Source organism: Leopardus geoffroyi, chromosome D1 (assembly GCF_018350155.1).
Source record: "Leopardus geoffroyi isolate Oge1 chromosome D1, O.geoffroyi_Oge1_pat1.0, whole genome shotgun sequence".
Lineage (NCBI taxonomy): Eukaryota > Metazoa > Chordata > Mammalia > Carnivora > Felidae > Leopardus > Leopardus geoffroyi.
The window spans coordinates 78,198,736-78,214,003 of record NC_059329.1 but is presented as its reverse complement, the minus strand read 5'-3'; the positions used below and the strand labels follow the sequence as shown (position 1 = coordinate 78,214,003).

At 38.8% G+C, this 15,268-nt stretch overlaps 1 protein-coding gene across 5 annotated transcripts in view; it reads right to left on the bottom strand.

The window, feature by feature from the left end:
* GAS2 (growth arrest specific 2) overlaps positions 1–14,719 on the bottom strand; it is a 131,313-nt gene extending 116,594 nt beyond the window's left edge. The window contains exons 1-2 of one of the 5 annotated variants that reach the window (XM_045484796.1): positions 14,594–14,719; positions 6,022–6,186 (exon numbers count right to left, since the gene is read on the bottom strand). In XM_045484796.1, the coding sequence (XP_045340752.1) occupies positions 6,022–6,169 (148 nt within the window). In that variant the 5' untranslated portion in view covers positions 6,170–6,186; positions 14,594–14,719. Of the gene's footprint in view, positions 1–6,021; positions 6,187–12,020; positions 12,226–12,761; positions 12,787–12,858; positions 13,244–14,304; positions 14,420–14,593 lie in introns of those variants that run through there. The other 4 variants (XM_045484793.1, XM_045484795.1, XM_045484798.1 and 1 more) reach the window with 4 other exon arrangements.
* Positions 14,720–15,268: the final 549 nt, after the last annotated feature.

Here is a 15,268-nt window from a genome sequence, read left to right as displayed (position 1 = left end):
TTGAACTAGCATAAGATATCACCTCTCCTAAGGAATTTTTATTGACTATGTCAAGAATATGAAAACTTTGCAGGATACGGATCTGATAAAAGGGTTTTAAGAAAAAAGAAAAGAAAGTTGTTCCAAACTCATTATACAGCAGTTGTATTTGACAGAAGCAGCTTCAATAAACAGGTGCTTAATTTTTTAATGTTGAAATATGGTTAATTTTAGAAATAACTGAAAATTTTAAAATATTCTATATTTATCATATTAAGCATATAATAACTGGATTTTCTTTCCTGTGCATGTAGGAAAGTCAGGCAAAGGGTAAATCACCATACTATCAATTACTATAATGCATTTTTAAATTTAAGTGAAACAATTCAGCATAATGTAATTTGTAATATATCTTATGATTTACTCAAAGTCCCTGCACATATCAAATACTTATACACTTACATCCTAAAGATCTACAATCTTTAAAAACAATGTCAATTTCTTGGATGCTGAACAACTAAAATCTTTTCTCAAAAATATATTACCATATGGTTCGTACAATGTTATCAACCAAATACTAATTGAAGGTAAAGGCAGACCATTATTTTTAAATGATTAAAGAAACACAAGTGAAATAAACAACTTGAGAACATTTACATTAGTATATTCATTTCAAAGTTAAGCCAACAGCAATATTCAATACTCCATCAGCAATCATGAAATTCATAGAATATGCCTCATCTATTTCAAGGAGGGGTGGGTGCTATAATCTGGGACTGTTAATTTAATAACATGCTGTTTATTCAAAGTGATAATTGTTTCCCCAAGATTTATTTGTATAATCACTTGAAGTTCAAATGTGTCCTAAGGACACAGTTAAATAACAAATGGGCAATAACTAGTTCATGAAAAAAAAGTAACAAAACAGAAGGCCTAAAATAAAGATGAAATGTATATATTTAATGTGTAACAGGACACAATGGCCAAAGAAATGTTTTATAGGGAAGAATAAAGGGGTCTTTGGGGTTCTTCTGCTGTCTTTTCTGAATGCTGCTCATAAAACGCTCCATGGTGCCAGGTACTAGAAACATACTTGGACTACAAAGACTATTTTCCATAAGATGGGTAGATATTTCCAAGAATGTGTGAGTAGTCAATAAACATTACACGATGATCTTTTCATGAATCAAGTTGGTATGCTATCTCATAAACAAATCCCAACTACCATAACTATTTATTCACCATAACTAGTTAATTTGTCATAAGATAGCTGGCATTTAATATTCTAATATACAAATTTCCATATAAAAATTCACTATTGTTGCTTTAATTTTATGCCTAAGAATGTAAAGTGCTATTTATTATTGTTACCAATTAATAAGTACCTATTAAGTACCTGGAAATTATGGTATTATATAACTCCATATATATTCATGAATGGTATATGGTATTATATAACTCCATATATATATTATATAACTCCATATATTCATGAATGTGAATATTGGTCTCTGAACCAATAAAGTAATTATTTTCTCTAACAAACATTTTTATCTACCAAAAAAATATGAATACATATTGAGTGTTCTTTAAGAAACTATATCTTATATTTTACATTTAATATATAGGAGCAGAAATACATGAATTTAAACAACCATTAATACTCCTTTTGAAAGACAAAAAAAGTCATATTTTAATCAATATCACTTAAAAGAAGCAGAAAGCCTTTCCACAAGTAAGGTTCACATCACAATGGCACCATCTAACTGAAAGGTTTAATTTAGTATATAAATTTCTACATTGCCAAAAAATGCAGAAATTTTATATGGAGACAGTATCAACTTTGAAACTACTTTCAAAACATTTCTAACTTTCAAGTAGATGAAAAACAAGAATTGAAAGAGAACTACACAATATAAATTTGCAAATATCTGAGGTGACAAAATGGTCAGTAATAAATAATTTTAAAATTTAATATAAGGACTCCATTTCCAACATATGTGAATTCTAAATGTATCTATTATGTGTAATAAAAATACCTTCTTTTTTTAAATTTTTTAAAAGTTTATTTATTTTTGAGAGAGACAGAGACAGAATGCAAGTGGGTTAGGGGCAGAGAGAGAGGGAGACACAGAATCCAAAGCAAGCTCCAGGCTCTGAGCTCAGTACAGAGTCCGACATGGGGCTTGAACTCACGAGCTGTGAGATCATGACCTGAGCTGAAGTTGGATGCTCAACCGACTGAGCCACCAAGGCACCCCATAAAAATATCTTCTAACATAGCCATACATTTTCTTCTCCCCTCTTCATTACCATTCTAGTACATAATGCATTTTCTTAACTCCAAATGCTTCACCACTTTAAAATAATCTCAAGTTATGAGTTTACTTTCTAAGTTACCATGTGAATATTCACTTGAAAGCTATTATCTCTCTACTTCTACAAGTCAATGCAAGGTGGTACGTTATTGTACCTTGAGATTAAGATTCCTTTTCTGAGAAAATTTCACAAACCATCAGTTGCATGTTTGTTACCAAATACTAGCGTTAAAAAAATTATTCTTATTCTCTAAAAGAAAGATTATTCATTTATGTAAATTGTTTTCACTTTGTTTATGCATATTGATGATCTCAAACTGGGTCTCAAGAGATGGATTTCTTGGAAACCTAGACTTTTGGAACTGGAAAGGACATTAGAGATCATCCACTCCAAGCCCTTCATTTTATGGTTGAGGACACTGAGCCCAGAACAGATAGCTGAGTGACTTTGGGCAAATTTCCTACCAAGTGGCAGAGCCAGAATCAGAAGCCAGGTCTCCTGACACCCAGTTAGGAGCCAGGTCTCCTGACTTTTAATCCAAGGATCTTTCCATTACACACACAGTGAGTCTCTATTCTTTGAGGATGTCTTGGGCTGCTCACCCTGATCAATCTGCTTTGTAAATGATCACATTCACCAAATAAAATGTCTTTGATGACAAGTCACCGGACCTTGGAACATGCTTATACAAACAGGCTATACTCTAATCATTATCTTTCCCTGACTTTTCCTTCACCCTACAAAAAATTATAAAGCCCCTTAACATGGTCTTCAAAGCAGTATGCGATCCAGCCCCAACAAGTCACATGAACCTCTCTCCTTCTTGGTCTGTGCCACTGATGCCAGCCTTCATTGAGTTCTTGCAAGGTACCAAATTCCTTCCTGTCTCAGCCTATGCCATTCCCTCCACTCAGGTTATTCTCCCATGCTTTCTCCGGCTAGCTGTTAACTATTCTTCAGTTTTCAGTTTAAATATAAGAACTTTAAAAACATTTTTTCATGTTTATTTATTTTTGAAACAGAGACAGAGAGACAGAGAGACAGAGCATAAGCAGGGAAGGGACAGAGAGAGAGAGGGAGACACAGAATCCGAAGCAGGCTCCAGGCTCTGAACTGTCAGAACAGAGCCCGACGTGGGACCCAAACTCATTAACTGCGAGATCATGACCCGAGCTGAAATCAGATGCTTAACCAACTGAGCCACTCAGGCGCCCCAAATATAAGACCTTTTAAAGAGGATTGCCCCTCCAAGCCCTCTGAGCTTTGCCCATTCACACTTCCTTCTTTTTACATTCTTATTGCAACCTGTAATAAGCTTGTTGTTTACAACAAGCTCAGTTAATGAATTATTTATTCACTTACTTCTTTAAAATGTTTCTGTTTCAATTTACTCCAAGCTCTTATAAGAGCCGGTACTCTATTCCTAATCACTATTCTATCCTCCAGACTTAGCAGACTGTGCCTAAAACACAGTTAACTACAAGAATTAGTATTTCCTAGCTAGTTGATTACTATGTGCCAAATCTATTTCTAAAGCTGGTGATGTCATTCTAATTTCCAACAATCTTATGAGGTTGGTATTGATATTATACTTATTTTATAGATGAGAAAACTGAGGCACATTGCATTAAGACACTTGCCTAGTATCACAGGGCTGGTAACTCATGGAATTGAGATTTGAATTCAAGCACTCTGATTCCAGAGTTCATTTTTTAAACTAATATATATTATATATATAATACATATATTTTTAGATTTATTTCTTTATTTTGAGAGGGACAGAGATGGTGTGAGTGGGAGAGGGGCAGATAGAGAGGGAGACAGAGAATCCCAAGCAGGCTCTGCACTGTCATTGTGGAGCCAGATGTGGGGCTCAAATTCACAAAACCATGAGATCATGACCTGAGCCGAAATCAAGACTCGGAAGCTTAACCAACAGAGCTACCCAGGGGCCCCTAAACTGATATATGATTCTGTAGCACACTCAAATATTTGTTGAATATATTAACTTATCCACAAAATCAAATTAACACTATCACCAAACTATATAAATGGAATAACAATGACAAACCATATAGCATTTAGAAGATGCCCAGTACTAATTAGCGTATGTATTTTCATCATTTACTCCCACAGCAACCCTGTGGAATAACACTACTATTATTACCACTTTACAGATGAAGAAACTGAGAAACAGACAGCAGAAGTAACTTGCCCAAGATCACATTGCTAGTTAAGTGGCCGATCTGGGGTTCAAGCACAATAGGCAGTCTACTTCAAATCTGTGCTCTTAATTTCTCTTCTATGCTCCTACACTTGCAATAGCCTGTGTATCTGAGGACAGCTCAAAGTTAATGATAAAGTACTAATGTAACAATCATTAGTAAACCCTTGAAGGATGACAGAGAGAGAAAGAGAGAGGGAAATCCATCTGCCTAGACAAACTTGACTCCCTGTATGTGATGGTGATAAAACCTCTACCTTTGTATGGATGTCTTACTAAAAGGGGACAGCCCCTTCCTTACAGGGAATATAGTGTCATAGCGTAATAAAGGGTCTTCCTGGGAATGCCTTTGGTATTCCTGTCCTTACCCTGTGGTTAGGCACGCTGAAAACTGACACATAGCCTTGCTACACCACATAGGGTCGTATGTACACACTGGGGAAAAAGGAGACATCTCACCTTAGGATAAAGGCTTAAAAAACGTAAAAGCCCTGCAAAACTCCAGAGCCATGGTGAGCAAAAGGAAACGTTTGCGAAAATGTGCTAAAATCTTGCCAAACCCTGCCAAAACCTTGCTACGTTTTTAGATAAACAGGGCACTCTCACTAAGCTCCTCATTTTCATCAGCTGGAAAATAAAGATAAAAAATGTGCCTTGACAGATCCTTTAAATAAGAAAATAATGTTGTGAAATCCCTTCTGCAAATGATAAAGCACCACATGCTTTCTATGTTTACTCTGTATTCAACTCTTCTATCATATATCTATAAAGGTCCTTTCTTCAGGTTTTAATTCTATTCTCTGTGAAAAGCTAATGGTGAAAACATGATGATCCTTTAAATGCACGATTCCATTGTGCACATGGTTGAAATTTTATCCTATGAATATGCTGGCAGAACAGAAAAAAAAAAAGGCAGCCTTAGCATGAGGTAGCATTTTTCTCAGAGACAAATTTTGGAAGAGCACTTACAAACAAAAATGAAATGCAAAGAAAACTTTAGTTCAAGGTTGGACGACTCCAGCCAGCTCATTTAGACAAAGGATAGACAATTTTGTTCTAGAGTCTGGGTATTCAGCAGTTTTGGAAGGTGTGCTATGAAAGTAGGACGAAGAAATCTAGTTTTAGAAGTCAGATTTTCACAGACTGTGGCCCGTGTGCAGTATCAAAAGAACAGGTCAAATTGGTCAGCTGCATGAAAGAAAAGTAAAAAATAAATCAGACCGGCCTATAGACAAAACCAGAGATTTGACCACACATTTCCACATTTCAATGCACGATACTGGTATTACTAAGCACAGTTCATGTGAGAGATATGGAGAAAGTCATTTAAAATTTCCACCTGCCTCAGGTTTCCCAGATGCAAAATCCAAATAATGAAATCTTTCTTCCCAAGGTGCCGTCACATGCTTAGGTGAAGGACACTACATGGGGGGGGGGGGGGGGGGGGAGAAAAAACAGCCTGTTACCTTGGCTCACAAAATAAGATCTTATAACCTTACCTAATAGATTGGTTAACCACAAGGCCAGATCTTCTTTCATCGGTAGCAAATTCGCTTCATGTCTGCTGGCCAGCCATTGGCTATACTGATGCATATCAGAAAGGCCAGGTCCACTGCGTACCTTTGGGCTCAGAGCAGTGCACATCATTTATCCACTTGTAATACCTGTTTTGAAAACAACAAAAAAAGAGGAGTTGCTTTTTGTATAGACTTGTCTCATGAAAATCTTTCTGCCAATGACACAGTAAGGAACCAGATCCATGGACGTTTTGATGACGGGTGAGGTTTTTAATTATTAAACCCCACAAAACACTACTTGCTTTATCTGCACTGGCCCTATCACTTTTGACCAATCACTTGGTAGGAAACAGCAGCAATCTGAGGTCAAATAGAAAAATCAAACACTAAGCTCTAAGCTCATGTGAAACACCATACTAGAAAAAGTCAGCGTCTAAGGCAAGAAATTCCACTATTCAAGAGCAATGAAAAGGGCTTGATTAAAATTTTAGAATCTCAATTGTACACTCCCAATGTTTGGGTTCATATTTGAAACCACAGATTTCCACAAAATTTTAGAACTGAGTGCAAGCAATGACATAATTTGCACAATTTATTGTAAACATGGTCAGCTCTCTCAAAACTTTTACCTATACAATTAAGTATAGCACTTGGCTCTTTCAGCTGGGTAAGTTAATATGAACTCACAGTTTAGATAATTGGTGGGGAGACAGGGTAGAAGGTGCTTTCAAAGAGACCCTACCACACTTTTCTCATTTTACAGTTAATGAAAAAAAAAAAAAAAGGCAAAACAAAAACGAAAAACAAAAACCAGAGAGGATAAGTGACTCAACCAAGATCATATATACAAGATCATGGCAGAGTCAGGCTTGAACCTAGGGCTTCATACTCTAAGACCATTATTCTTGCCAGAATGATACACTTTTACAAAATAGATTCATTGAGAACCCATACTATAACCCAAGAATTGAACAGAATTCTAATAAATACTACCATAGGGTTTTCTTTTAACTTACTTTGTATCTTCCCACTTTATATATTTTACACACTAGGTTTTGCTTGTGATCATTTTTAGAGTAGAAGTAATTAAATGTCTTAGGTCTATAAAATAAAAGATGATTTCATTACCCCAGTCCCTTATGGGCTTATGAGCAGCCCAGTCCCCTGTATGGGCTGTAGAAGAGATGTTTGAATATATACTTGGCCTTGAATGTAGCACTTTGTATGCATTATTTATAGGACCTAAGACTATAGAAGTAATATTGAAGTAGCTAGAGTAAATAAACTCATCACTTCAACAACGTGCAGGACTCTATTCTGTACACAAATAGTGCATATGAAATAACCAAGTATGGTATGACTAATGAAAATGAAAATATTTGCAGCTGGCAAGAAGTATGATAAGATATAATGGGGTTTTCAGCTATATTTCATTATTTACGGTATTTTAAATTTACCAATATAAGTTGTATACACTTTTGTCGGTTCTATTCTTTGAAACTTTACGTAATAATCCTTTCTACTTAATGTCCAACTCTAATTCTCTTATCATAGGCTAATTTTTTGCCTTTTAAAGACTGCTTTTGAAAGAAAAACAAGACAACATTGGTGTTTAGAAAATTCTAAAACATGACTGCTTCCCAAACATTCTGCCATAGTATTAGAAAAAACTGCTAATGTGAATAAACACCTAAAAAGTGTCATAGATGCATAATTTAAAAACACAGACAATTGCATTTCCAAAGCAATTATGCTTTGGAATAGCTTTTTGCAAAAAAAAAAAAAAAAAAAATTCCCATAAATTGTCTTTGAAAACATTTTTTTATAAATCTCTATATATCTAATTATCTAAAGTGAACCAGTGCAAATGTGAAATAAATTTAATACATTTGTCCTATGTTTCTAAATTATCATTACAGGAGCCAGAATATCATTATTGCCTTTTTTTTTTTTTTTTTTTTTTTTTTTTTGCGGTTAATCATCATACTATTCATACAATGTCCTGAAGCTTTCTCCAAACCCCGTGATTAAATATCAGAAACCTAAAGGAGTTTTGCTCCAATTCTTTTAAAAATAGGTCCAGTCCCAGGAAAACAAAACGTCTACCTGTGGCTGGTTAGGATTGGTAAAGGCTAGCTAGCCTCAGAAACAAACATTTAAGTAATAATACATTTAAGCACATGATTGATACATTTAAATAACTCATTGAAATCTTAAAAGGGTTACCTCTAAAATGCCTTTCTTCTCAAGACACAATCTCTCCCACTACTTTCCTGAAAGTGAGATGTTGTACTTCAGTAACTTTACCTACATCCTATTATGTGCTGTGCAACTTCCATTTAGGCATCAGAAGCCTACTTTGCTCGGTAAAAGGAAGAAGACACCTCAGATTCTTAAGCTCATTGTTCAGCAAAGAATTCATCAAGGGATAGTTTACAGTAAGCCTAAAGGCATGTAACAGTTTCAATGAGCCAAAGGGACACAATCCTTCCCCTCAATCCTTCCAAACAGTGAAGTTTTTATTTTCCTTGACAGTAGCACATTTATTTCTCATGTAGTCTGTCCCGTATTTTGCCAGAAATGTAATTCAAACTATCTTCTAATATTTATAGATGATCATTAAGTAAAAGTAAGAAGAGTAACTAAGCAATTTTTGTTATGCTGCTTCAGGTATAATCAAAATTATATACAAAGGGGGGAAAAAGCAATAATAGGATTATATTTCCCCAGGAAGCAAAAGGGGGGAGAAAGATGGCTTAGTGGGTAATTAGCATATAATGGAAATTAATTAAACATGTATCAAATACATAGACACCTAAGGTCACTGTCATAGACAAGGGCTCCTCTATTTATGTGCCTTGGGAAAAAATCGTGATTTCAAACCATGTTCTCCTGATCCATTTTTCATATTTCAAATCACCATCAAACCTAGCATGCCTTTGTGGTTTAGTTGAAAGTACACGGAAGTCTAGGATTTAAATATGGCAGAGACATGAATAGGAAACATGGAAATGAATTCAGCTAGGATCGAAATTTGGAATGTGGAAGAATTACTGCATCGTGAAGTAGTTTCTAATTGAAATGATTAAACTGGTGTGGGTAACAACCAAATGAATTTATATCACTCAGATAAAAAGATCACTGCAGGATTGTAATCTTTTTATATTTTCAACTTTAACCAAGTGGATGAGTTGAATTATATCACAAAGAACAAATTATAACAAAAAGATAATTTCTGATCCTTTGAATCCATTCAAAAGTTTTCAAAAACCAAAAAAGATGCCAAGGAGTAGCTTTTAAAGATGGGAAATAAAATGATTAATGGTCCATTAGACTTGAAGCAAAAAGTTAGGTTTGGGGGAAAGAAAAATGTTTTGTATCAGGTATGTAAGCACTGAAAGATGTTACCATGAAAATTCATGTAATCTAAATATTTTAAAAGCTTGATAAGTGACTTTGGTAAGTACTAGGCAAAGCCAATCGCCTTGGAAACACAAGTAAGGATTCAAATGCTTCCATGACTCTCTGAGCTATGGCTTCTTCAAGCTGTATGGGTCTATCTAAAAATGGATAATGCAACCCTCAGGATTTGGAATTCAGAAAAATAAAACTTAAAGGGAAAAACATGCAGAAACTTAATACAGAATTCTTCAAAGAATGTGTGTATTATTTTTTCTTTCTTTCCATAGTAGAACTGATTCTGGAATAACCATTATGAATATGATGAGACTGAACTAGCCCAGGGGAAGAAGAAAAAATTAATGACTCCATAAGTAAAATCTCACATGTTTAAAGACTGTTTAGTCTGTTGCTCCACAATCCCAGTTGAAGACATCATAGTTTTGACTCTGAAAAAAAGTATTCTTTCACGCCACCTAGAGGTGTGCTTTGATTATGACCAAGATGGTTTCCAGACTATCTCTAGACGTTGCTGACATGTTATTAAAAATGTATTGCATCGAAAATAAAGTGGAAGGAAAGAAAAATAAGAATAAAATGATAAACATTATATCACTACTGTCTGCTATGAGATCCACTAAGAAGCTTACTTAATGGATTAGAATATTAGAATTGGAATCAGAAGTGCTGGGGTCAAATACTGGTTCCACTACCTCGCCACTGAATAGCTATTCTTCTCCAGTTAGATGACTTTTTCTCTTTGTACTGGAGCGCCCCAGTGTATACAATGGAGACAAAGACCTCAAAGATAGTTGTGAAGATTAAATATTTGTGCCAGTTTGAGGTATATACTTTATATCCAATAAATACTAGCGAAGCCTAAATCACCCTCATAAAAAATGTGCCAAAATAAAACTCCTGTAAGACAATAGATTTTATAGAACTAAATCACAAAGAAAAGCCAAAAAAAAGGAGAAATGAAAACAAAGTATTGATGGAATAAAGCCATAAATAATGGAAAATCCAAAGTTTTCTTACTGACAGGGATGAAACCCCAAGGTGAAGAATGACATGTTAAGTTCTAAAAGGAGAAGTTTACAAGTATTTTTAAAAACAAATTTTGGTAACAAATTATACTTCATTTTTGGCACCAGTTAAAGACTCAGAAGCTATTAGTTAAGATGGGGGGAATGCTATACCTCCCAAAATAAATGAGGAAAGATCTCACAACACACCCCCACCCCAACACACCACACCACACACACACACACACACACACACACACACACACACACACACACACTCCTTAACTGTGGCCATTTAAAACAGTGCTAATGAACCCACAGTTAAGGGCTCCCATCCCTAAAGGCCAATTTTGTTCTGATCTAACAGCACTGACCTCACCTCTTTTCAATTTTGTGTGTTATAAGTGTGAAGCACTGCAGAAACAAAGTTTATAGGCCAACAGCACTATTTTTTTTTAATGTTTATTTTTTTTTGAGACAGAGAGAGGCAGAGCATGAACGGGAGAAGGTCAGAGAGAGAGGGAGACACAGAATTCGAAGCAGGCTCCAGGCTCCGAGCCGTCAGCACAGAGCCCGACCCGGGGCTCAAACTCATGGACCGTGAGATCATGACCTGAGCCGAAGTCAGACACCCAACCGACTGAGCCACCCAGGAGCCCAGCACTATTGTTTTTTAATTAAGCAAACAAAAAACACCCCATGCCAAACACCCTTTCAAAATTTGGAAGGAGAAACTGCTATCTTCCAACTGAGATTCGAAGAACTAATGACCAAGGACCACTCTAGATGTGCTGCTCCCTCATTCTGAGTTCTTTCCTCCTATGTGATCCATTTTGGCTAACCAACAGTATCTCTACAAAGCTACACCTTCCCAACCAAGTCATGAATGCTAAATTGTAACCTAAGGGTCTAATTAGAAAATAAAAGTCCAAAATTTAATCAGAAATGTCACTGTAGATCTTAGAAATGGACGCACATTTCGGGTAAGAAGCACAACTTGTCCACACCCACACACACACACACACACACACACCCCAAGAGTAAAGGCAAAATGACACTCAGTATTAATTTTTCTAATTATGTAACAAAATCTTTAAACTCAAAAGGACCATAGAAGATGTAACAGTCAAATTCCTGGCTTTTAATAAGAGACTGGAGACTTAAGATACTTTGGCCAAAGCAACAAAGTTATTTAGTCACAGAATCATTAAAAATATCCTACGCAGCTCTCCTGGCCTCCAATTTCAAGTAATGCTAACTTTTTTTCCAGGAATCTCTTTCTCTTCTTGCAGCCCCATGATGATTTGTCCTGAACTAAATGATGGTATACCTGTAATAATAATTCTTTCTCAAATCATGACCCAAAAAATAACAGAGTAGACACCGATTCTTGTATTTTCATGGCACTTGAAAATTTTTTTTCAAGTTTTTAGAAGTCCTATTAATCCATTTTTCCAAACAACTTAGCACTTTTTGGACCCCTACCAGCTTAACTTAAAACATAATTTGAATAGAAAACCATCTGAAAGTAATTAATCAATTAGACTAAAGACTTACCTCAAAACTTCATCTAAGTTGAGTAAGTAAACCTTAATTCATGAGGACACTTTGGGGCTTTGGATGTTGTCTGTGATGCAAAGATTGCTATAATGTAATTGAGGGCTGGCAGAGTTCTACACTCCATTGAACACATACATCTGTTGTGCAGAATAGTCTCATATAAGGGGAAAACAGTAGTAAAAACTCCACTGACCCTGAAAACACTTAGGTCAGAAAGATTACACAAGCATTACTCATTTTGACAAGGGATATTTTGTATCTTCTCTCCAGTTCTTTTCTCTAGTCCAAAAACACTGAGTGGAAAATCTTGATTGTTGCTCAGGAGAAATGAAAAGAAATACTGCCATCCTGTTTGTGCCCCAACATCAAAACCACAAAGATATCAAAACAGCCTTAACATCAACTGCAGTTTTAACAAAACTCGGCAAACAAATTGCCAGCACCTCATTATTTGCTTTCAACCAAGGTAACTTTGGCCTTCCAAAGGCTCCAAAAGTCTAGAATACAGACTTGCAGCCTTGAATCAAAATTCTAAAATTCTACATAACACACTTGGATTAATGTAAGACCCACCATTTCACCACACCTGCAAGTTTAAGTAAGATTTCTTACCAAGATACTAGAAATGAATTGTGCCATATGACTTTATATCCCAGTAAAGCGCAGTCCACATCACAAAAAGTAGGGTGAAGAAACAAGCCCAAAGTTTAGTAACACACAGGCTGAAATTCAAGCTACCTTTCCATTCCAGAGCCCATTCAGGGAGCCATGTGTGAAGGCTTCAGTGCGCATTGCAAAGGCCGCCTGCCCCATGCCTCAGACATCTGCCCCTTACCTTCTCTTAGGCAGTCAGAACCAGGACGCCCATGTTGGAGAAGACCACCACAGCCACCCCCCCCTCTCCTCCGCAGTTAAGGGGGAGCATTCCTCGAGAGGGAACTCATTGATCGATTTCAAAGGCTGGGTAAACTAGACCCCAGCTGCAGCTAATCAGTGTCCACCCCGCGAAGAGGTTGGGGGCAGGAATCAATAACCGACACGGGCTTGTTTCCAGCCCTGCGGAGGTGAACCTCAGGGCTCGGTGAGGGGGAAAGGTGGACTTCTCTGCCTGGTTGGCACATCCGACCTGTCTGCACCTTTATTTTAACACTGGGAGGCCAAATGGGTGTTCCCGTGCACACGCAGATCTTATTTCCCCCACAAAAGATCTCCCCTACACAACTGATTTAGCTTTGTTGGAGAAGGTTCTTGGGGGAGGGAGGAGTTTACGAGAGGGACGGTAAAGTTTTGCAAACTCTTAACTAGAAGTGGATGAAAGTGAAGGAGGTGTGAGAATGAAGACGAGGAAGGTGGGGAAGCGAAGGCTTTGATTTCCGGAGGGAAGTACTGAACCAACCCCCCACCCCCCACCCCTTACCCCAATTGTACTGGAATGCAGAAAACAGAATCTGTTAACCCCTGCTTTTGCTCCCTCTCTATTCAAGGCCGTGGAAACTTCGGGTGTCTGGGCCGGGTTAATGACAATTTACCCTACTGGGCCGATAGAATTTTGCCGGAATGACTAATGCCTCCAAAGCAAAGTTGGCTCCTCTGCTCCCCAAACAATTGCGGATTCCAAAGCTCCGCTCTTTGGATGAAAAGAACAATACTACTATGCAAAATCTCCCCAAAGGGGTTGGTTCATAGGCTAGCGTTTTTGTTATTCACGTAAAAGAACTCAACTCTGTGAAACCCATCAGTTGAAAACAAGGAGTATCTCCCCAAATCACAACTGTCGTCCCTTTTCATCCCATCCCCGCCTCCCCCACTCAAGTGAAACACCCAACATCAATCCATGAAGACCGCCCTCGCTCCGCTCGCCTCTTCCCGGGAACCGACCACGCTGAGCTTGCATCACAGAGACCCCTGTGCACGCATGCAGAAGTGTGCGTGTATAATCGATGTGCTGATTAGAAACCCTCACTTCCGTCCCTGGTTGGCTGAGCCGCCCCACCGGGCTCTCGTTGACGCGGTCATTTGGGCTGCTCCACAATAGGGATGGTTGCGTCCAGGGAACCCGGGTCACCCACTGCTGTGCCCACCCACCCAGCGCCAGAGCCCGTCCGCCTGGCCGCGGCTCCTCGCCCTTCCCGGCCGCGCCCCCGAGGTCACCGTCAGGCGCGCCCCTCCCCCCGCCGCCCCGCGCGCACCGGCGGGCAGGGCCCCCCAGCGACCCGGCTGCGGAGCGCGCGCTGCGGCTGCGGCGGCGCCGGCGGGAAGCCGGCCGGCCCGCCTTGCTCACCCCGCGTCCGGAGCTGGCTGCTGGCGGCTCTCAGGGGCGCCGGGGCTCCCGGCTGGGCTCCCGCAGCGTCTCGGGGCCGGCCCCCTGCCGGCGCAGGTCCTGCAGCTGCCGCGCTCCGCACCCCAGCAGCCCGGCGGCAGCGGCAGCAGCTACAGCCGCACTGCCCCTCTTCATACTTCTCTGATGGCTCCTCTCGGTGCTGTTTGGGAAAACGATTTTCCCCCCTGCCAGAAACAGATTTCCTACATTTCATCAGTCCACATAGACCGAGCGGAAGTAAAATGCTTACTTTTTCTGGTGGACGGCAAACCCAATTGACACTGATTTACCCTTCAAATGGGGAGAGATTGTATTACAAGCCCTTGGCAGCAATTCCGAGGTTGGGGCCAAGCTCCAGCCCCCTTGTCCCCCAAACACGAACCTAAGAGAGAAAGGGCGGGGGTGCAGTGGGGAGGGGATCCTATTTAACTCCAGGGTTTTAACAGAGTCAATGGCGTTAGCACAATATTCAAATTGGGGTGTTGGAAAAGTTTTGCTCTCCTGGCCAGCGGTTTTGCAGACTCAGAGGCATGAGCTTTCCAGTAACTTCAGCCACTCTTCGTCCCAAATTGAACAATTTGATTTCTTACAATTCTTTTTAAATATCAGATTTTAGAAGAGGCCGCTCTCAACGGCTGTTTTCGCTTTGCAAAGGGAAATACAATTCCACCCTTCCTTCTCTCAGTTAGAGCTCAGCTTCATGTTGAATGTCGTGGACAATTTTCTCCAACTGTTGTTTATTAGTACGTGTATTCTGAGATGAAAAGCCTTCCCATGAAGCGGACAGATGTTCAAGCGTCTGCTTCACCTCTACTATACATGTGACTCTTGTTGAGTGTCCTCATAGCGGCAGGTTACCCCTCTCCACGGAGGGTAGATGAAAACCATCACACTTTTGTGTTGTGATTGTGTTTACATGCTCATC